Source organism: Centrocercus urophasianus, unplaced genomic scaffold (genome assembly GCF_019232065.1).
Source record: "Centrocercus urophasianus isolate 14NV4802_14NV808 unplaced genomic scaffold, USGS_Curo_1.0 seq_18, whole genome shotgun sequence".
NCBI lineage: Eukaryota > Metazoa > Chordata > Aves > Galliformes > Phasianidae > Centrocercus > Centrocercus urophasianus.
This window is the reverse complement of record NW_024884733.1, coordinates 6,645,883-6,666,303: the sequence shown is the minus strand read 5'-3', so window position 1 is coordinate 6,666,303 and position 20,421 is coordinate 6,645,883. Positions and strand designations below refer to the sequence as shown.

Genomic DNA, 20,421 nt, shown 5'->3' with positions numbered 1-20,421 from the left:
GAGCTGGCAGCTCTGCAGGCTGCGTGCTGAAGTAGGGCTCTGACATCATTTCCAGGCAGCTGCTTGGCACTGTGGTTGGCTGACAATGCAACACAGCATGGAGAAAATAATAATATTGGGTTTTAATCATGCTTTGTGCAATAGTGTCAGGCTGTGGCAACATGCTGGAGCCCCTTGTCTCCCATTGCCAGACCCAGTGCTGCAACCCCCTGGGGGCAGTGCTACCCTTGTGCCCACCACCCCTACGTGCCCGCCAGCACAGCCACCCCACACCTTCTGCTACCCAGAGTCAGCGCTCACATAACTTGGCAGCGGACAGCACTGCTCCATCCCAGGACCCGATGCAGAAGTGTTGGTGTGCAAACAGCCCAGCAGCCAAGGCAAACACCAGCAGCCCCCACCTCCCTGCAGTACCCCAGCACACCCTGAAAACTCTCTTTTGGGACACGGGCATCCCCAGGACTACCCTGCAGCCACCCCAGCCTGGTGCCCAGAGGGACTGCAACAACAGTGGCACACAGTCACCGCCGCACAACACCAGGTGGCAGCCAGGAAGGACACAGAGGTTTAATGGGGCAATTCCAGTTGTGCAATGTACAAAGTATGAGCAAAAAGGGGGTGGGCCACAACAAGGATCCTATAAAAAAAATAGCCACGTTGCTTCAAGAAAAATAAAAATCCAGGGTTAACCCCAGCCCTGTACCATAAAACCCCTCTGCAGGTACACTGAGCACTGGTATGTACAGGTCTACAGATACACACCCACAGTGCAAAGAGCAGCACCGCCTCTGTGCTTCACAGCAGGGGCATCCACCAAGTGTTTGGTTTTTAAATTAAAACATAAATAGAAGCAGACAACACGTCGGAGCCAGGCACAGCTGCAGCATGTCCAAGCACGGCTGGGTCCCAGCGCTGCCTACATGCCGTTGTGCACCAGCTCGTGGGTCCCGTCCTCATCGATGACCAAAGGTGCACGGAACTCCCTCTCCTTCACCAGCTCCTCCAGACCCTAGTGGAGCAGAAAGCAACCTGTTAGGCGGGGGGAGGAGGGTGGGCACTGCCCCACGGCAGAGCCATACTTACCTCTCCACCATAGGAGACAAGGGGGGAGATCTCACACTGGATGGGCACGTCGCTGGCGTCCTTCAGACTGCAGAGAGAACCCATTATCAGCCCCCCACAGGCAACTGGGGGCTGGGGGCTGGTGCTGGCAGGCTGCTGGCACATGGCCCCCCGGTTAGCAAAGCACTGTGTGCTCCCCAAGTAGGCGTGAGCTGTGGTTTAGATAGGGGCAGCAGCTAGAAGAGAACTCAAGGCACAGTTTAAAGAAGAATCTCTGTGTGCACTACAGCAGCACCATGCCCCCAGCCCTCTGCCCCACTGCATCTGACGCTCCCTTTTCCTGCACCCTGCTGCCATGGGGATTGCCCCAGCCACTGCAAGAACACCCCTGGATGCCCCTTCCTGGACACTGATGGCACAGCAGCGCATGGGGTCCTGGTGCCTGTGTCCTCCTTTAGGTCTGACTGCTTTAATCAATAAGTAGCATTAAAAAACATTCAGTATTGAAGAAAAAAAAGCGGAACTGCCGCTATCTGCAGCTGTTATCCTACATTCTAACTGCACGATGGCATCTATAAGCCTGGCAGCACCCAGAGTTCTGAATTAGAAACCAAGTACACGAGTGCATCCATCAAAAGGCAGCAGTGCAGTGTCTATGAAGGGGATGGAACGCAAGCAGTGGGAGTGCCCTCCAACCCTATGCATCCTTCTGAGATAAGCCCAGTGCCTGGAGCACAGATATCTCCGTGCCTGCAGAGCATGCTGCTATTAGAGCAATAATTTTAACACCTCTCTATGCTTCCCATGCTTGTAAATCATAGAATGGTCTGAGTTGAAAAGGACCACAATGATCATCTAGTTTCAACGCTACTGCTACATGCAGGGTTGCCAACCACTAGACCAGGCTGCCCAGAGCCACATCCAGCCTGGCCATGAATGCCTCCAGGGATGGGGCACCTACATGTCCCTTTCGCTATCGGCTCTGCTGATGTCAGCTTGAATCCTGAGCCCAACAGCTGGAGTTCCCGAGCACAGCTGGCCATCCCCACTATGGCCAACACGTACTACATCAAAGCCTGCTCAGGGTGTGCAATGCCTTTCATCCCATTCCAGCAAGCGACTGCTGGGTGTCGGGCAGATCTTGGGAAACATCAGTCACCTCCCATGTCCTGGGGCTGCTCCCCACCACCATGGCAGGGACCAGCTCACCACAGCAGCACAGAACCCTTCACCTTTTCCCAAAGCCTCTGCGGAAAGGAGCACCAGGAAGGAAGTGCGCCACCACTCTCCTACAGCAAGACATGCCTGCAGGCAGCATGCGCCCGAGCCCCTGTTAGTACCTGGTCACCTCGCTCCGCCTGCAGCCCGTTAGTACCTACACCCAGCCCCGCCACCATGCAGCCCGGTGGCATGTATAGTTACTTGTCATTGACATCAGCTGGAGTGGCATCTGACCTTCCGTTTGTGATGCTACGTGGGAACAAAGAAGGGTTAAGAAGGATGGGAAAGCCGGACACCCGACTCGCTCTGCTCAGTGCCATCTCCAACCAGCGGCAGCAGTCTCTTGGCCAAGGGGTGCTGCAGTCTGCTGGCAGCAGCGCTGAGTGCAGGAGAACCGGCACCAGGAAGGTTGGGGGCTGCCCGATGTCCTACAGCCAGCCCAGGGGGATGGAGGAGGCTCTGCTCTTCCAGGGAAGCAGAAGCTCACCGGGGGATGGCAGGGAGGCGTGTGCCATTCTCGTCCACGAAGTGTCCCCCTGCGTTGAGCACCCAGCGGTGGTGCAGGGACATCAGGGCGTGCCGTGCCGTGGTGGGGTTGTCCTTGCCGTTCTGGCTGTCTGCATTCTTCAGAGGAGAGAACTCATCCTCACGCAGAACCTCGTACACCACAAACTTCCTGGGGAGAAGAATAGGACATGGAGGGTCGGGTCTGCTCTTGGGGCATCCCAAGGACACATCCCTACCCGTGGCCCAGGGACAGACAGCCATACTTTGAGAACTGGAAGATGTCAAAGACAAACTTCTCCATCTTGATCCCATTGGGCTTCTCAGGCTGGATCAGCTGCCCCGTTTCAATATCCACATGTGGGATCTTCTTCTCAGCAACATGGTGCTGCAGCTGCGGCTCGTAGGTGCTGCAAGGGGCCAAGAGAGCGAGCCTAAGGCAGGCACGGGGACACCACGCCAGCCACGGCTCATCTCATCTGGAGGACCGGGTCCAAAATATGAAGCTGAGCCCGTACTTGACAACATCTTTCAGGAAGGAGGTGGTGAAGTAGTGGTTGGCGATGTTGCCAGCATTGAAAAGCAGCCGCCCATCTGGGCCCCGCTTCTGCGCGGTGTCCAGGGAGATTTCACTGTACTCCACCACCTGGTAGACACCATCCACACGGCACACCACGCCGACTGGCTCCGTGGGGTTGGTCTTCTCCACCACCTGCCCGGAGAAGGGCATCCGGGTTTACTTTCTCCTCCTGCCAGCCAGAGGGAGGGACCGCTTTCCCTTCCCAGCTCCAACAGCACCAAGGTCAGTGAGATCTACTGTCTGTTTGCCAGAGCCGAGCCCAAAGCAAACACAAATGCTCAGCACCTTTTGCTGTTAATCCAGCCTTTGAGCAAAGCTTTGGGTGTGCAACATCCCGCAGCTGACACGTGGAGCTGTGCTCAGTGTTAGCTGCACCCACTGCATGTGTGTCCAGGATGTCATAGCTGGAACGGGGCTGGGGAAGCCAGGGTAGGGGCAGCCTGAGAACCATACCTTAGCCCCGCAGTCCGCTCCCTTCTCCAGGCAGAACCCGATGAACCTGGGATCAGCCACCTTCACCAGTATGTTGTCCACACAGTAGACATGGACGCTCTGCACACCCCTCCGCTCCATGTCATCCACGATGCCGTGCACCCCCAGTGCCCGGTACAGACCCCCATTGCCATCTGGGGTGGGGAAGGAGCATTGGGCACAGCCATTTTGGGCCCTCCTCCTCGGCATGACCAAGAAGCGGGCTCGGAGGCTTCCCAGCCCCGTTACACCCCACCCCAGCCCTCCTGCCAAGCCGGCACCTCCCAGCCTGTGTCATTCACACACGTCACGGCACAGCCACTGCCTGCTCCCACGGGAGGGGCTGGGCTGGCTGACGGTGGGGAGCCCGGCTAGGGGAGTGGGGGACAGGCCGGGGTGCAGCACTGAACCCCTTGCACCTGCTCCCAGCCACGGACCTGGCGCCATGGCGACCTTGCCCTTCTCCTCCAGCAGGATCTTCCCATCGAAGCCCAGGGCGGGCAGCATGCCCTGCTGGAAGAAGATGACGTTCTCCTTCTTCAGGCCAAAGTAGCGATGCTTCTGGAAGAACTCCTTGGTGGACTCCATGGTCCGCCCGCTCGTCATGATGTACCTGTGGGGGAACATGGGGTCTGGCATCCTCACTCCACGAGGGACTTACAGAGCCAAGCCAATACAGCGGGCATCACCCACAATACGTCAGCCTGCAGGGAAGCGTCAGCCCAGGGAACGCACCGACCCACACGGGAGCACACCGGCCCACGGCAGCCCCGGATCGCTCACCAGGGGATGCTGCACGCCGTGCCGTGCCGCTCCTCCGCGAGCTGCTGCAGCCGCCGCAGGCGCTGGGCCTGCAGGTGGAAGAGGCTCTTTCGGGAGGGCAGCCCCACGTCGCACATGCCCTTGGGGTAGGGGACGCCCAGACGGGTGCCCTGCCCTCCGGCCAGCAGCAGCGCGCCCACTCGCCCCGCCGCGATCTCCGCCAGCCCTGCGCACGGGAGGGATGGGATATGCGTGGAGCTCCGCACGCCGGCCCCGCTCCGCGCCCCGTCGCTCCCCGCACCTACCGCGGCTCTCCCAGCCCGGCAGCAGGCGGCGGTCGCGGGAGGCGCTGCCCAGCACGTCCCGCGGTACCGGCTCCAGCCGCGCGTCCGGCCCCGCCGCCACCGTTCCGCCGGCGCCGCCGCCCCGCGCCCGGCGGAAGAAGCGGTTGATCTCGGCCACGTCCATGGCGCTCAGCTCGGCCGCCAGCGCCCGGCGCTCCGCCGCGCCCAGCTCCGGCCAGAAGCGCAGCACGTGGTCCTGCCCGCCCGCCGCCAGCCGCCGCCGCAGCCCCGCCACGTCCCCCTCGCCCGCCGCCTCCATCCCTCCGCACGGCGCCGCCGCCGCCGGCCGCCCCTTTTATAGCCTCCGCCGCCGCGCAGCCAATGGCGGGCGGAGGCGGAACCGCCCCGCGCGTCCTCACTGGCCCGCCCGCCTCGTGATGCCGCCAATCGGAGCCGGGGTCACGCGCAGCCCCCCGAACCTCGGCCAATGAGAGCAGCGATAGAGGGGTGGGGGGCGGGAGCGACGGGCCGCCATGGCAACGGGCGCCACGTCGGCGGAGCGTGCGGGCCCAGCGGGAAGAAAGCCGCGCGGCCCCGGGAGGGCGGCCCGCTCCGAGCGCACGGAGACCCAGTGCGGACCCAGCGGAAAGCGGGGCCGTCCCGCAGGCAGCCGGCCTCACCGGCCGCGCTCACAGCAGCTCGTGGCGCCACGCGCGTCATTTCGCAGGGGCCGCGCCCCCTCGCCGAGGAGCCGCCGTGAGGACGGGGCGGTTGCGCAACGCGGCCTGGCCCTCAGCCCCCGCTTACGGGCAGCCGTGAGGCACCGCTCCCGCAGGGAGCCGCAAATCCGGCGCGGTCCCGCCGCCTCCCGGCCCCGTCATGTGGATGACGCGCGAATGAAGCTGGCTGCACGCTGCCGTGTCTCCAAGCGTCATTTATTGATCATCGGGGAGGGAACGAGCGCACGGCCGCTCAGCGTGACGGGGTACAACGGCTCACACCTAACCCGGATGGAGAGCGAGGTCACGGATCCGGAGAGGGGGAGGAGGGGCTGCGCCGAGTGCTCGAGGAGGACGAGCCAAGGTGTGCCGTGCCGGCACCGTGCTGAGAGCAGCGGGGATGGAGCTGGAAATGAAGATGGGATCTGGCCGTGCCTCAAGCAGTGACCCAGAGTTACTCTCCCTGGATGTAATAAAGAGCTGGAAGCGCAAAGAACTTTATCTCTCACCCTGCTCGCACACATGCACGCACACAGCAGCTGAAACTGGCTGCTGGATTTCATTCCACCTTCGGCCCTCAGCTTTAAGAGCCAGGAAAAGCCCTGCACAGGGACACCGCTCACAGCTTTGCTGTCTCCAGAGACTTCACCTTTCATCCTTTTCCCTGAAGCAGGTTTCTCCCCAGATGATACCTTCTCCCAGCCACAATTTCCTCTCCAGACACTGCAAGAGCTCCACAGCTTGCACTGGGAACATGACCCCAGTGACAGCTGCAGCACCAGGGAAAGACCCAGCACTGTTGTGGAGAAGGACAGCTCATAGGAGGAAGCTCTACCTGCAGCACAGACCAAGAAACCTGCAAGCATCTGCGGGAAAACCTCATCACCTCACCCCTTCAGCAAGTAGTACTGTGAGACAAGGAGAGCCATGCCCATCCACAGCCAAACAGTCACTTTAGATCAAACCATCACGCACACTCAGGTACAATCTAGAGTTAAGGAACACAGGCTTTAGCAGGGCTGCAACTTATGCCAAACCACCAAGAGCTCACTGAGACACCAGGGTGAGTTTCAGAGCGTTCTTCTATCAAGCTACAGGCAGATGGTGACAGATAATGCTAAAATACTTCTGTTCTGAGGAATTTCTACACCTCCCTGCAGCCTGCAGGGAAAAGTCAGGGACTGGACCCAGTGACAGAGATCAGCATCTGCAGAGAAAAGTCAGGGACTGGATCCAGTGACAGCATCTTCAACTCCAGCCAGCAGGGAACAAAAAAAACCAACAGCCTTAGGTTTTTTGCTCGAATCAGCACTCAAGCCTGGTCTCATTGAGTGAGAAAATGTGTCGGCAGGAGTTTGCATCTTCAGATGTATGTAGTTCCTGGCACAGCTCTCACCTTTAACCAAAAATTCAAAGCCAACTGCCTGAAAAGGAGATAAGCTTGAAAGAGAGCAGAGCAGCTCCCAGCACTGGAGAGATGCACAGGTCCCACCATCGCTGAGAGCCTTCCATGCTACCATGGCTGACACTTAGCTGGGCAGATCCCTCAGCCCTGCCTCTGCCAGCTGAGGCACAACGCAGCCAGCTCTGTGCTGCTGACATAATGGCACTGAACCTGGGAATTCCTGGGCCAAAGTGCCGGTACCAATGGCCAAGCCTGCCAGAGACAGCAAAAACTCAGATCTGAGGAGGTCAGTTACTACCTAGCAACATTTGGAGCACTTGATACAAATTAAACACTGCTCTTCACATAGGAAAAAACCCTAATCCAACCATCATCTGGATCCTCCCAGACAATAAAGCTGCTTCACTGCAAGGACAGCTGAATTAAAAGCAATGAATCACACACCCCATCTAAGCAAAGCTGCTTTACAGCTACGTACACCAAAGTAGTATAATTCTGGGTACAGTCTGATCAGCAAATCATACCTTAAAACACACCGTGGGATTTTTATTCCTGGAAAATCTACCACCTCAAAGGCTACAGAAAATTCAGAGATTGGTCCTTTCTGGGTAAGTTTGGCAAGGGCTGTAGTAGACAGGCCTCCACGCCAGCACAGAGACTAGGGAAACGCTACAGATGTTGGTTCTTCCAACACACTGCACACATGCACACACAGGGCAAAAATCAGGAGGACCATTTAAGTGCAGGATTCCAGCAAGTCCAGCATCAGCAAGATGCAAGAAGTAAACTGCAAGGAAGTAAACTGCAAGGTAATTCAGGTATTATTAACTGCCAGAGACAGTTTTGGGCAGCTGCCTTCAAGTATTCCAGCTGGAGAAAAGAATTCAGGAGGGTTTGTGATAGGAGGGCTCTCCTCATCACTAACCTGGTACCAGGGCTGCACGCTGGAATATGCTATTCCCCTCTGTGCAGGGCTGTCTGTCCCTGCACACAGACATGGGTCTGTGTGCCCCTGAGAAGCAACCATCTGGCTGCTCCATGCTAGCAGCTGCTCTAGGGATCTTTTGCCTGTGCATTAAAGCCACATGAGCAGAGAGGGGAGTGGTGATGCTGCTCACCCAGGTTCTTTCTCCAGAAGCCTGTGGCTGTTGTCCCTGACACTGGGAAAGACATCAATCTGGCCAGTTAAGAGTCATTACTGACCAAGCCCTTTCCAAACAGGATCTCAGATTGCCTCAGGCCCTTTGTGCAACCTATTAAGGACCAAAAGTGTCAGTGCTTCTAATCTACAACAAGTCTAGTGGGTTAACGCAAAAACAAAATGCACAACACAGAAAAGCCAAGCGTGGAACCTACAACAGACAAATACATTATTTCTTGTAAGACTCTCAGGCAGAAGTCCTGCAGACACACAAAGAATACTGCACACCCCTTTCCAAAAACATCACCTGAAGACACTTGCATATTACAGATGATTTGGCATCAGAGCTCAGAGCGTCAGTGCCAGCACAGGGTGCAGGCTAGAAGGATGACTCCATGTGACAGTTTTCACATCACCTCAGGCTACAAAGTGCTTACAGGTTGTGTTGGGACTGAGGCTGGCACTGCTCTGACGACATTTAACCACACCCAGTCAGTCCCTGCCTATCCCACACACACAAGTTCAGCTCAGCCATCCCTCGCTCCCCGAGCCCAGCATGCCATCTGTGCCAGGTGAGACATGCGGCTCTTCTCAGATCACCAGTCAGTGACAGGGTAGCACTGCAGGCTCAGCAGGTACCATTTTCCTGCTTCCTTCCTTTTGCTCTAAGGGAAGTGGAGACTCAAAGTCTTCCCAATACAATCTTGAGAGGATAAGAATGGTGCTTCTGCTCGATTCACCACAAACAGCAAGGCAGGGAAGCCTTCTTCCTCCCCATTAGAGGAGAGCACAGGTATCATAGGAAAGCTTAATAAAGAAATCCTCTCTGCAGAGCAAAACCAGGCTAAGGCCAGGACATTCAGTGGTCTCACTTCCATCATTTGAAAGTGCTTGCTGAGACCTGCTCTGCCTGCAAGGCTCCCGCAGCCACCTTCCAGTCACCGCAGTGCCCGCAGGGGCAGGCAAAGCCAAACATCCAATGTAAACAAGCAAGCACTACACACACATACACACACACAAGCACACGCTTAAAGCCATCCAGGCCTCCTCTGCACATCACAAAGCAGCAGTAAAGGTTTCAAAGCCCGTTTCAGTCCTTTGCATCTCTCCTTTACAGATGACTCAGAAGCAGGGCTAGGAAGCTCTTTTGTACATTCAACTGTAAAATACGTGAGGAAGAGGAGTGAGACAACTCTCCTGATTGTTGCTACTGCCTACAGCAAGTTTTGGTACAGATATCCTCTCTTATAGGCACTCAGTGGGTAAAACGTAGCCACAACAAACTTGCCATCAAAAATCTTTCCAGTCAGCATTTTTTGGGCAGCTTTGGAATCACCAGCATTTGCATATTCAACAAAGACCTGAAAAAGAGAGAGGAAAAGTAATGCCCCTGGGGCACCATGCCACCTGCCCCCCTCCCAACTCTGCAACTGAGAAAACAGTCTCTAAGCAAATTTTTCCCCCTCCATCTGTGGAGGAATCCAAGGCAGTGGAGCTAAAAAGGAAGAAGATGCACCTCTGAGCTGCAATTTCAATTCTCACTCCTCATTTCTGCAGACAGTGTGTTTTGTAAGGTGGGAGAAATTATGGTAATGCTCTGCATCCTCAACACTTCCTCTCCTACGCATTGGTTTCTTTCATTCTCTCCCATATTCCAGACCCTCTCCTAAAGCTGTTTTTGGGGTCCTCTCAGGTTAGGGAACTCTGCATATCTGGGAAGGAACGTGTGCTGTCCTTCAAGACAACCAGTTATTTTTAGCACTGTTGCCAGTCAGGAGCTGAGAAAGCAGTCCTGCAGCACACAGAGTGACCATGAGAATGAATGCACAGCTTCTTCCCTCCATTGACTTACTTGGCCTTTACCAGGATTTTCCTTTGGAATAAGCAAGGAAACCACTGGTCCATATTTCTGACACTCCTCCCTTATGTCTTCCAGGATATCTGAAAAGGAAAGAGCTGGCTGTCTTTCACTTTGCAAACTAGAATGTGCTAAGAAACAACCAAAGGCTAAATGAACACATCCAGAACTTCCAGTCAACACAATCTTTTCCTCTCCAATTTAAAATCAATGATCAAGAATTCCCACCACAGAAATTGATATTGCTCAACAGCCACATATAACAAGAGAGTGTCTGAACTGAGCCCCAGTCACAGACGTGCAGGCAGGGAATCCTTGAGAACAGACAGTACTTCTCCTTGCACGTGAAGCCTGGCCTTCCAGTAGCTAAATCGTTCAGAATTTGTGACTTATTTTTGGTTATGGCACTTGGAGGAAGGGATCTAAAGTAGCTGCTACAAAGCAGTCTTTATGTGAGCGGAACACAGCCTTTTAAACTTCTATCCCCTGAGATCTCTAGCTTGTGCCCACTCACTGGGATTGGAAAGCAAGCAGAAAAGTAAATTCCACAAGCATGCCTTGTTACCTATCAAGTATAGCTTTGTTACAGTTTAAGAACTCAATTTATTTCAGTTCTCTTATGAGATCTTGGGTAAGTCAACCAGTAAACTATTGAGGATCCTGCTCCTGGGCTCCACAGCATCCTGTGCACGTTCTGCAGAAGCTCAGAGCCACAAACACATTACAGGTTCTGTAAGCACTTCAACAGATAGGAAATTTTTTTTATACCTGGGATTCTTTAAGAATTCCTATAAGCTCTGCATTCTGGCTCAATCTTTCAGTCTTAGCCTACTTTTTGTTGGCACAGCTGACCCTTTTGGTATCAGAGCTCAGCTGAGAAGCTCATTATTCTTGCGCCTGTTAATTGCTCCTCTGGTTGCTCTCTCATCACCAAATCCAAACAAAACAGTTAAGAGGACATTGCTACGTGGGAAATGCAGAGCACACATACCAACCTTCATATTCTTCTTCACTCTGCAGAGAAGCATCGCTTAGAACATTCAGCAGCCTCAGCACAGGTGTGGGGAGCATCACCAAATCTTCAATATGGGGAGCTGTTTGACACCCACAGAGTTAGAGAAAACAAAAGAAATCAAAGGAGCACAAAGACAAAGCTGATTCAACATGCACTCCTGTCATACACAAGAACTGGCTGCTCTTTGCAATACAGCGTTGCTTCCATCTATTATTACCTGCACTTACACAGACAATGTATTTTCCCCGTTTCCAACATATCTGCCTGTGCACAGATAGATTCTCCCAAAGGATTCAGTACAGTCTGCAATTATACTGAGGCCAGCACTTGAAACTGCTTTTGAAATTACCAAGCTAACAGCAATTAAGACTAGCATTGTGCCTGCTTAGCTCAGATTTAGAACTTGATGAGACCTCAAGGGCTATGATAGTTGAGCAAACTACCCCTTATATACAGCAATGAGAGAAGATGAAAGAACTATTCTGCAACCTGCTCCTCCTGTTACTGGTACCAGACAAGCTAGAAACAAGCCAGACAGCTTGTATAACTTCAGTTCTTAAGCTATGCTAAGGCACAAGGCTCAGCTGATTCTACACTATATTCAAGTTCTTCCCTTAACATCTTCAAAATCCAAATGCAACATGTTGAAGACCTGCACACGATCTTGCAGCAGAAAAAGGGAAAATGATGAATTACATCAAGCAGTGCTAACAAGTTCAGGCCACATAATGAAGGTGAGATCCTGTGAACAACTTTACAGGAGCAGAAATCAAGAGAAGGGAGACAAACAAACACCTACAACTCAGAGCCTGACAAATGCATTTCTTGCAATACTTTTCTGTCCTAGGGTGTACTTTTTGCCTAGCAGCAATGCTCCTATTCAGTTTCAGATGATACCAACCACACTGACAACACAGCATGCTGCGGTCTACAAGCAATTCAGGAAAGGAGCTGAGGGATTGGGAAGTAAAGACTTGGCTGTAAATGACAAGGAAAGCCATTCTCAGCTGTCTTTGCTCTAAACAGAACAGCTGTGTCCAAGTGAAAGGTAACAACGGATCATATTCTGCCTTCGTAGGAAAGCAACTGTAAATGCTTCTTTGTGCAGACATGCTTACGTATAACCTGGGCAAAGACAACCAACAACTAAGAAAAATTGAAGCTGTTGTATAATCTTGTAGCACTAACCACAGAAGCACCTTCCCAGTACAAACAGGTACAGTTTAAGGCCTGTGTGTTCAAAATGAGACCAGAAAGCAATGCCAATATACTATTCCCTCTGCTCTAAAGCAAGTCTGGCAGAAAGGTTCAACTCCTTTTATGGAAGGTGGCTTTGATTACAACAGTCACGGTTTCCGAAATGCGAGAGAAGTTTTAAAACAGGAATGAGTTTGTTACTTCTGCTCAATATGCAGAGACCCCACCATCTAAACGCAACCTCAGAAGATGCAATATTTAACAGCTTTCACTGCAAGCTACAGCAAGTAGCTTAGGAAAAGTAGGGCTCCGATTTAAGGGAAAATGCTAGCCCATCAAGAAGCTGGATGCATTGATTTATGCTGCAGAAAAGATGGACGTGGAGCTTTTCACCAGTGCTCCTGAGAGCAGGGAAGCTCTGAACAGTGCTACCGTATTGCTTTTGGAACATGAAATGCAGAGGGGTATGAGCCTGAACAGGACTGTCCCAGCCCATCTTTTGCTGACAGCCTGCAACCCACACAGGGAGGGTCCTGGGGATACACCACCTTTTTTCTCTATTGAAGAGAAATCTTCAGATCAAAGAGAGGTGGCATCTGTCTGACCTGCCACATGGACACCACAAAAGGCAGGCCCTGACTTGCTCCCTGCTTTCCAGGGCCAAGATGGGCTCCAGCACTGTGAGAACACATTGGGACTGCTCAGCCTGCAAAGAGGAGGCAGCAGCAGATGCGACCACCAGCTATTGCTCATATTCCTGGCTTCTGACCTGGGAATCTGTTAGCATAGTAAAATCCATCCACCTACCATAAATAGCATTGCACGCTTCAAAAGCACCTTAATGGTCATAATTCCAGTTAAGTACCTTGGTTATTTCTGTCCCCTTAGTTGAATAAGGCTGTCAGTGCATTCTCAGTCAGTTAAACCTGAGCAGAATCTACTGGGAAGGAAAAGTGACAGCCCACACATCCACTGGGACAGAGCAGTGCTGAGAGCAAGGACAGCACTTGACCTGCCTGCTGCAGTACCAGAGGTCTGACAAGTGCCACAAAACCAGCAGCAATGAGGACAAGACAGGAAACAAATGCACAACCATGTGAGCAAAGACAACGTGCACAGCTTACCAAAGGGAATGCTGAAGAATGGGCTGCACAAAGCCTTTTCAGCAGAGGCTCGCTTGCCTTGGTCACAATGAAGCATGCTGGAAGAGAAAAGACATCCTTATGCTCTTGCATTCAACATTCTTTCATCAACAAATTCAATTTGGGCTAGAAGGCAGTACTGAGGAATATCCTATCTTTAGGGCACTTATGGTACAAAAAGAACAGTCAAGAGCACGTCTTCCAATTCACAGCTTAATCACACCAGAAGGATTCCTTGAGAGCATCTGCAAAGCATAATACAAGAGGTGTTGCTCTGAGATGCATTTCAACACCAAGTTAAGGAAGTTTCTCACTTACAGGTTTACAATGAACACTATATGTTCCAGCTTCACCTCTCCAAGCTATTCCACCCTTGTCTCAGACATACATACATCTACAGTCACACAAAAATGACTGCATTCCAAGGAGCTCCCACATCTTGTCACAAATGGGATTCAAAGCAGCTAATAACCCAGGGCTTGCCTGAGAGCATCCCCAACTGAACTTGAGAAGTGGCTCTCTGCCAAGATGTGGCTTCATACACTCTGCAGCTTCAAAGAACTGTAACAAGTCAGGAAGATCTCTTCTGCAGACCTCTCAGCACAGAGTTGCACAAATACATTTGAATCCTGTCTGCCCCTTTTTTGTTTCTCACAGTAGTCCGCCTAAAGCAGCAAAGTTTTCACTGCACTGTTACTTTTCCAGTTTTATCCAAATACAGACTCACTGGTGTGAAGTGTGAAGTGCTGACACAGATAATGCTTGCACTTGTTACTAGCACAGTGACAAGGGCATTTAATAATAAAGAAAAAGTGGTGGGAGTAGGCTTTAAGTTGCCAAGAGCGAGGCACAAGACTTCACAGGACACATCTTTAAGCAACATTTCATAAAATGCAGTAAAGGTACCTTTTAATAAGGTCTCTGAGGTGATAAGCTGGAATGGCTGAATTAACCACCCCTTCACTGGCAAAAATGCGATCAATGATGGCAGAACTGTTTGTCTGAAAAGAAGCAGCAGCAGTCATTAGGGATGAAAGCAAATAACAGTGCAAAGCTTGCAATAACCTAGGTTCTGGGAGAGCTGGGTTAAGCATCGTTTTCTGAACTGGATGCAGAGGGCTCCGACACTCTGGTGTTACACTAGAGATCCCTGATGCTGCAGGCTCACCTCAGATTGAGTCATTTGCCCACGTGAAAGCTGGAAAGCGTCATGTGTACACAGATTTGTTCTCACTGAGAACCTTATGATGTTGAAAGGATACTGTTACTGGGAAGGGAAGCAGGAAACAAAGTTATTCACAGAAAGGAGAGGACAGAATCCGGCTCAAGGCTCATAATACAGAGCCTTCCTCTTGTTTTCTCAGGATAAAGACGTAGGAGAAAAAAATCCCACATTAGAGCTAACACAGAATCACAGAAACACACAGGCTGGAAGGGACCTCTGGAGATTGCCTAGTCCAACCCTCCTGCACAAGTGGGCTCCCTACAGCAGGTTAGGCTAGAAAGGGTCCAGAGTTAGACTTTATGGTAGAAACAGCAAATAATTGTTGAGCAGCATGGTGCTGCTAAACTAGTCACCACCTAGCTATTTCATTCTTCCATCTGTGCAACACTACAGTCAGAAAAATTCACCTCACAGCTCGTGAGGAGAGACAGGCTCTAGAAACAGAGTCCTGGAGCTGTGCAATTTCAGTAGGCTGAGCACAGACAGTGTTCAGACAGTCCTACAGAGCCCAGAGGTCTTTAAGGCTTTGAAATCTTAATTCCCAGGTCAATAGGATTATAGAAACATCAAGGAAATACTTTCTAGTTGCCAGGTGCTACCTTACAAATCCAAGGTACAAATAAGCAGGAGGAGAACTCGTTTGGTGTAAGCCAGCAGCAGTTCTTGCTCACCTTCCATTCCTGAGATTGGACTGTATGTTTCAGTTTCATTCCTGAGAACATTTCCAGTAAAACGATTCCCAGACTCCACAGATCCACAGCAGAGGTACACTCCGTCTCACTCTGGAGCCCTGCCTGTGCTAGGCAGTTCTGCAGTTCTGCCTCTGGAGCCCGATACCCGTCTGTTTGAATATATTTCACATCCTACAAAAGACCAAGCAAACACATGAAGTTAATTCCACAGATACAAGTGCTCTACTCTCAAATGAGTTTACAGATGGGTCACCAAAATACTGTTGCTAAATTTACTGAAAGCATAGTACAGTCAGTACTGTGTGGTCAGAAGGCAGCTCAACCTGATGCACTGCTGTGTTGATGATGGGAAAAAGAACACAAAACAGTAAGACTACCTGGAAGAGAAAACACCCCCCAGCAACACAGCAGTCATCCCACTAACACCTGAGCTCTCTGAATTACAGCACTGCTAGGAGAAAGAAGCTGGATGTCACATTGCATGTACAGAGGACATTGGAAGTTTCAGAATAAGGGTGGATGGAACATACAAAATGTGCTCCATGTACCAGAGCACAAGCAGCTCAGTCTGAACAGTGAGGATCAGTAACAGCCTTCATTATTTAAGCAACGATGATCCCCAGAACAAAATATTAGAAGGATGAAGCAGGCATTCAACACCCAGATGAGGAATTATCAAAGCTGCTTCCCACGCACCTCTTCCTTCTCTCCCCTTGCAGTCAGAAGTGCTGCAGCAATCAATACTTGCTCAGCTGCTGTGGCTGGCAAAGGAAAATACCCACCCACTGCCTAGTTAAAACAAGACAATGACAGAATCACACGAGGGCTGTTGTGAGGGTTGGGGGGCAGCTCTGAAAGTTTCCCATCCAAGCTCCTACCCACAGCCAACACTACACCAGACAGACATGGCTTTGTCTAGTCATCCTCTGTCCAGTATCTGTTCAATAATACACTGATGTAACTCAAGGAACAACAGAAGAATATGAGACTACTTCCTGGACAAGGCACAAGACTGAGAATTCTCACATAGGGGATATATTAAAACCAAAACAACCTGCTTCTCCAATTGAAAATAAAGTCTACGAAGAGCATTTATAAGCAACAGAGCTCAGCAGCATTTCATGAACCAAAAAAGATAAACTGCACAGTAGGGTACCCCTCTCTGATCAACAAAGAACAGAACCTCTAGCAAGGTGAAAGCAGCAGTTCAGCAGCCCCACTAAAGGACGTTTCAAGATGCAGAAAACACAGTGGTCATTGCCACTGGCAAAAATAGAGAGATGGAATTTCACTCCTACCATGTGAAATATGTTGAGAGATTTACGTGGTTGAGACCTTGCTCTGTGTACAGCCATTCCCTGTTAAACAGTAACTGTAGAAAAATTACGTAAGGATAACGCTGGCAGAGCTGTCAGAAGTGTGAGGAACATGGTCTTGACTAAGATAAGAAATTCACACATATATTCTGCTGAGCAGGGGCGGAGAATAGAGGCTGACATCCAGTACATATTCAAAGCAGGGTCAGATGGTTCATCCCAACAGCCAGAGTAATTACAAGAATCAGAGAAAGAAAATCAGCCCAAAGAGAGCAGATTGGAAGGAATGGTGGAAGCAAATAAAACACGGTCAACTATTAAGATGCAACTCACTGAGCAAGCAGCAAAACACAGACCTGAAGGAAAAAAATATATCTGCATCAGACACAGGACACCAGAAGAGTGGTTTCTGCTGATAGCGACAGATTACCAGCATGAAATGGTGTACAGCCAAGAATGTGGGAAAACCAAACACAACAAGGAGAAGCTGCTAAGCACACACATTCAAATCAGCCGTACCAAAGAATTCAGACAGGTCGCCCACGCAGTTCTCAGATATTCACAGATCAGTGAGCCTAACTGTCAATACCGGGTAGACCAGTCAAAGAAATATGTGAATGTATGATCTCTGACATGCTCTGAGGGTGAGGAAAGGGACAAGGCAGGATGCGTGTAAAGAAGAGTCACAGCTCACTCACCACCTACCACCCTGTGACTAAAGGCTCATTTATTAAGAGGCTATCTGATGAGAATTCAGATCAGATCAGATTCCTGATACCCCTCAGAGAAGGTTACCAGGAGAGATGAAAGACAGTTCCATCGAGCCAACTGCAGAACCTCCTGAGGCTATCGGCAGAAAGTCAAGCAGTCCATGCTTTCAACGGAGGCCACAGAAGAGAATAAAAGGGGCAAAAACAAATTTACAAAAACAAATTTACAAAAACAGCCTGTCACCAAAACAAACAAGTGACAGTGAGGGAAGGAAAGTAGCACAAAGCAGGCACAGACCTGACCATGTTGGAAAGAACAAACGCCACCTAGCCACGGCCAGGGCTTTGGTCAGCACAATGACGTGGGAAAGAAGCATCCAGGATAATAGAAAGGGAAGCTGCTGAAGATAAGATGAAAGTAAAGACAAGAGCAAGGACGCTGCTAGGGATGATGCAACTGGCTGACAGCAAAGCCTGGATTACTACTACATGCGATACGAGATGATAAAAGGAGATCTGACAGAGCTAGCTGCTCCCACCAGTCTGACCACGTAAAAAACAGCAAACTTTCCAGGAAGTTGTATCATTAACTCTGGAATCCACAACTGTGCATAGACACTGACGCTAACCAGAGACATGCACAGGGAATGGGATCACAGCTTCTGTTTCCTGACCCAGCTAACAGTTCAGCCTTCCAGGAAACCCTCAGCACCAGTCCATTCTGACCATGCTACCTCCCCTCCTACACCCAGCAGCTGAAAGCAGCACAGAGCTGCACAGCTCAAGACAGAGCAACTGCCTTTGAGAGCAGAGCATTCCAAACCTGATTCCCCTCTTTGAAGCTAAGTCCAAAGTCGATGAGCTTAAAGCACTCCTCCTCCGCGCTCCACAGGATGTTGCGTGGCTTGAGGTCTGCGTGCACGTAGCCTTTGTGGTGCAAGAAGGCCAGGGCTTCCAGGACATCGCGGGCGCAGTGCTGGATCATCCACATGGAGCAGCCCTGGTTGCTGGAGTGCAGCAGCAGCTCGGACACGCTGATATCCAGCAGCTCCAGCAGCAGGCAGCGGGACGGGCCGTTGGCCGAGTAGTGGTTGGTGAACACGCCGTACAGAGTCACTGCAGCGAGACAGGTCGTAAACCTCGGTCAGAAGCAACCACACAGCGATGGCGCTCCTCCCTATCGCTGCCCACCGAGCCGCGGCAGGCAGCGCCGTACGACACCTAGAGAACGGAGCCCAGGAGAAACCCACCCACAGCCCCCCCCGCGTGTGGCGCAGCCGACAGGGGCAGCCCTGCCAGCGAGGGCGATACCTCCTGCCCCGGCGGCCTAGGGAGCCTCCAGGAAGAAGGCCGCCGTCAGGGGATCCCATCCCAGGCCGCCCCCCGTGCCCACCCTGCAGCCACAGCCCCCGTGGGGCCGAGGCCTCGTATCCCCAGAGCGCCCTAGGAGAGGGGGGGGAGGAGGGAAGGGCGGCCGTTACCGATGTTGCGGTGCCCGCGGAGTTGCTCGAGCGCGGCGCGCTCCTTGCGGAAGCCGTACTCGGCGCAGTCGGCGGCGGGCGGGCGGGCGCCGGGGCGGCGCGCGGGGCCGGGCCGGGCCGGGGGCGGCACGAACTCCTTAACGGCGCCGGGAGGGGCCCGCGGGTCCCCGCAGCAGCGCACCCGGTACACGGAGGCCGAGGAGCCGCTGCCCAGCGGCGCCTGCACTTCCCACAGCCGGCCCAGCGCCTCCAGCAGCAGCGGCGGCGCCGCGCCCCACACGCACCCCGACATGGCGCCGCCCGCTCACATCGCCCCGCCGCTACCGCTGTTACCGCCGCCTCGCCGCGCCGACGCCCGCCCCGCGCCCGCACCCCGGCCCGGCCGACGCCGCTCTGCGGCCGCCATGACACCGGAAGTGAGGCGGGGAGAGGCGGGGCACCGCACCCCCAGGCCACGCCCACTCACCCCGCCCCGCTTTCCTGGCCCCGCCCCGCCCAATTTGCGCGGGCGCTCCGCGCGTCGGTGGGTTACAAAAAAAAACCTTTATTGTGCAATTCGCATCTTTTATCCCAAACTACGTACACACCCCAGACAACATAAATAGAGGGTGCCGCCGGCACCGCTGGCCTCAGGGCCGGGGGTGGGACGCAGCTGTGCGGCTGGGGTGGGTGACACAGTGATCGCTTTCCCCCCGGACGCACCCTCCCCATGACCCCCGTCATAACCCCATCACAACCCCCATCATAACCCCCACCATAATCCCCATCACAATCCCCACCGTAACCTTCACCGTAACCCCCTCGAAGCCACCGCTGTGCTCCGGGTCAGAAGTGCTGCCCACAGCCGCTGGTTTGCCAGTTCCCGTGTGGATAACCCCTGCTGTGCATAGGGGCACCTCCGGGCTATGAGAGCCTGCGGGCACAGGCGGTGGTGGGACAGAGGTGTGGGCAGGGAGCCGGTGCTCCTGCGGCTGCCCGAGTCAGGCTCTGCTCCTCCGGGGTGCCTGGGGAGAAGAGATGAGGTGGGGGGTGGAGGATCCCTGCACCGCAGGCCGTTTCAGAGATGCCTCCTGCTGCCCTGGGGCTCTACTCTCCCCAAAATAACGACCCCAAGAACAGCATGTGGCAGAGAGAGAGGTGTTTGGGAGAGCCAGCCCCCTCAGTGCCCTTTGCCCGCTGCTATTCGAAAGACAGCAGGTCAGGATGGGGACCCTCTGCTTCCCGGCTGGGGGTACATGGCTCTGCATGCCCTGCACTCCCTGACAACTCCTGCTCCAGGCCCACTTCCCGGAGGGGCTTCTCCGTGCAAGGTGGGGTCTCCAGGCCACCCTTATGGATGAGGTCAGGCACAGGGAGGACAGCGGTGGGCTGGTCCCCACTCGGCCCTGGGATGCCGGTCGTACTGAGCACCCCGGGGTGCTCCGCAGGGGAAATGTCCCTCACTCCTGGCCACTCCTCCACGAGGTTGGCGTGTGCTGCAGGTGGCTCATGGGGCTCCTCTGTGCTGCTGCCCTCTGGCTGAGGTGCAATGAGCATGTCCTGCGGGGTCTTCAGGGCACGTGGTGTCCGCTTCTTGGTGATGGGAGGTGGGGGGTCCAGCCGGGGAAAAGCATCCAGCCCCATGCTCCTGCAAGCA

The 20,421-nt window shown here is 53.1% G+C and overlaps 3 protein-coding genes across 9 annotated transcripts in view; all 3 read right to left on the bottom strand.

Moving 5' to 3' along the window:
- Positions 1-100: 100 nt before the first annotated feature.
- UAP1 (UDP-N-acetylglucosamine pyrophosphorylase 1) lies at positions 101-5,203 on the bottom strand. Its single transcript, XM_042819504.1, has 10 exons — positions 4,906-5,203; positions 4,622-4,826; positions 4,276-4,451; positions 3,821-3,993; positions 3,306-3,499; positions 3,054-3,197; positions 2,771-2,959; positions 2,485-2,532; positions 1,084-1,150; positions 101-1,009 (listed from the first exon to the last, which is right to left on the bottom strand). Exons 1-10 carry the CDS (start codon positions 5,201-5,203, stop codon positions 917-919), a joined length of 1,587 nt encoding a protein of 528 aa, XP_042675438.1. The 3' UTR covers positions 101-916.
- A 600-nt stretch (positions 5,204-5,803) lies between these two features.
- Positions 5,804-19,077, bottom strand: UHMK1 (U2AF homology motif kinase 1). The gene is made up of 8 exons (XM_042819799.1): positions 18,786-19,077; positions 18,128-18,420; positions 15,258-15,449; positions 14,268-14,362; positions 13,344-13,420; positions 11,003-11,101; positions 10,002-10,090; positions 5,804-9,510 (listed from the first exon to the last, which is right to left on the bottom strand). Exons 1-8 carry the CDS (start codon positions 19,075-19,077, stop codon positions 9,364-9,366), a joined length of 1,284 nt encoding a protein of 427 aa, XP_042675733.1. The 3' UTR covers positions 5,804-9,363.
- Positions 19,078-19,908: 831 nt separating this feature from the next.
- LOC122160726 (nitric oxide synthase 1 adaptor protein) overlaps positions 19,909-20,421 on the bottom strand; it is a 30,623-nt gene continuing 30,110 nt past the window's right edge. For all 7 annotated transcript variants that reach the window (XM_042819544.1, XM_042819545.1, XM_042819546.1 and 4 more), the window contains one exon: positions 19,909-20,412. In XM_042819544.1, the coding sequence (XP_042675478.1) occupies positions 19,965-20,412 (448 nt within the window). In that variant the 3' untranslated portion in view covers positions 19,909-19,964. The remainder of the gene's footprint in view (positions 20,413-20,421) is intronic.

Excerpts from the sequence above, each read along its gene's own strand:
- UHMK1 (XM_042819799.1), bottom strand. The coding sequence starts at position 19,077 with ATGTCGGGGTGCGTGTGGGGCGCGGCGCCGCCGCTGCTGCTGGAGGCG. Across the intron at positions 18,421-18,785 it reads CCGCGGGCACCGCAACATCG|TGACTCTGTACGGCGTGTTC; the intron begins GTAACGGCCGCC and ends GTCTCGCTGCAG. Across the intron at positions 14,363-15,257 it reads TCCAATCTCAGGAATGGAAG|ACAAACAGTTCTGCCATCAT; the intron begins GTGAGCAAGAAC and ends GCTTCTTTTCAG.
- UAP1 (XM_042819504.1), bottom strand. The coding sequence starts at position 5,203 with ATGGAGGCGGCGGGCGAGGGGGACGTGGCGGGGCTGCGGCGGCGGCTG. Across the intron at positions 2,960-3,053 it reads GACATCTTCCAGTTCTCAAA|GAAGTTTGTGGTGTACGAGG; the intron begins GTATGGCTGTCT and ends TCTTCTCCCCAG. Across the intron at positions 2,533-2,770 it reads CGCCTCCCTGCCATCCCCCG|CATCACAAACGGAAGGTCAG; the intron begins GTGAGCTTCTGC and ends GTTCCCACGTAG.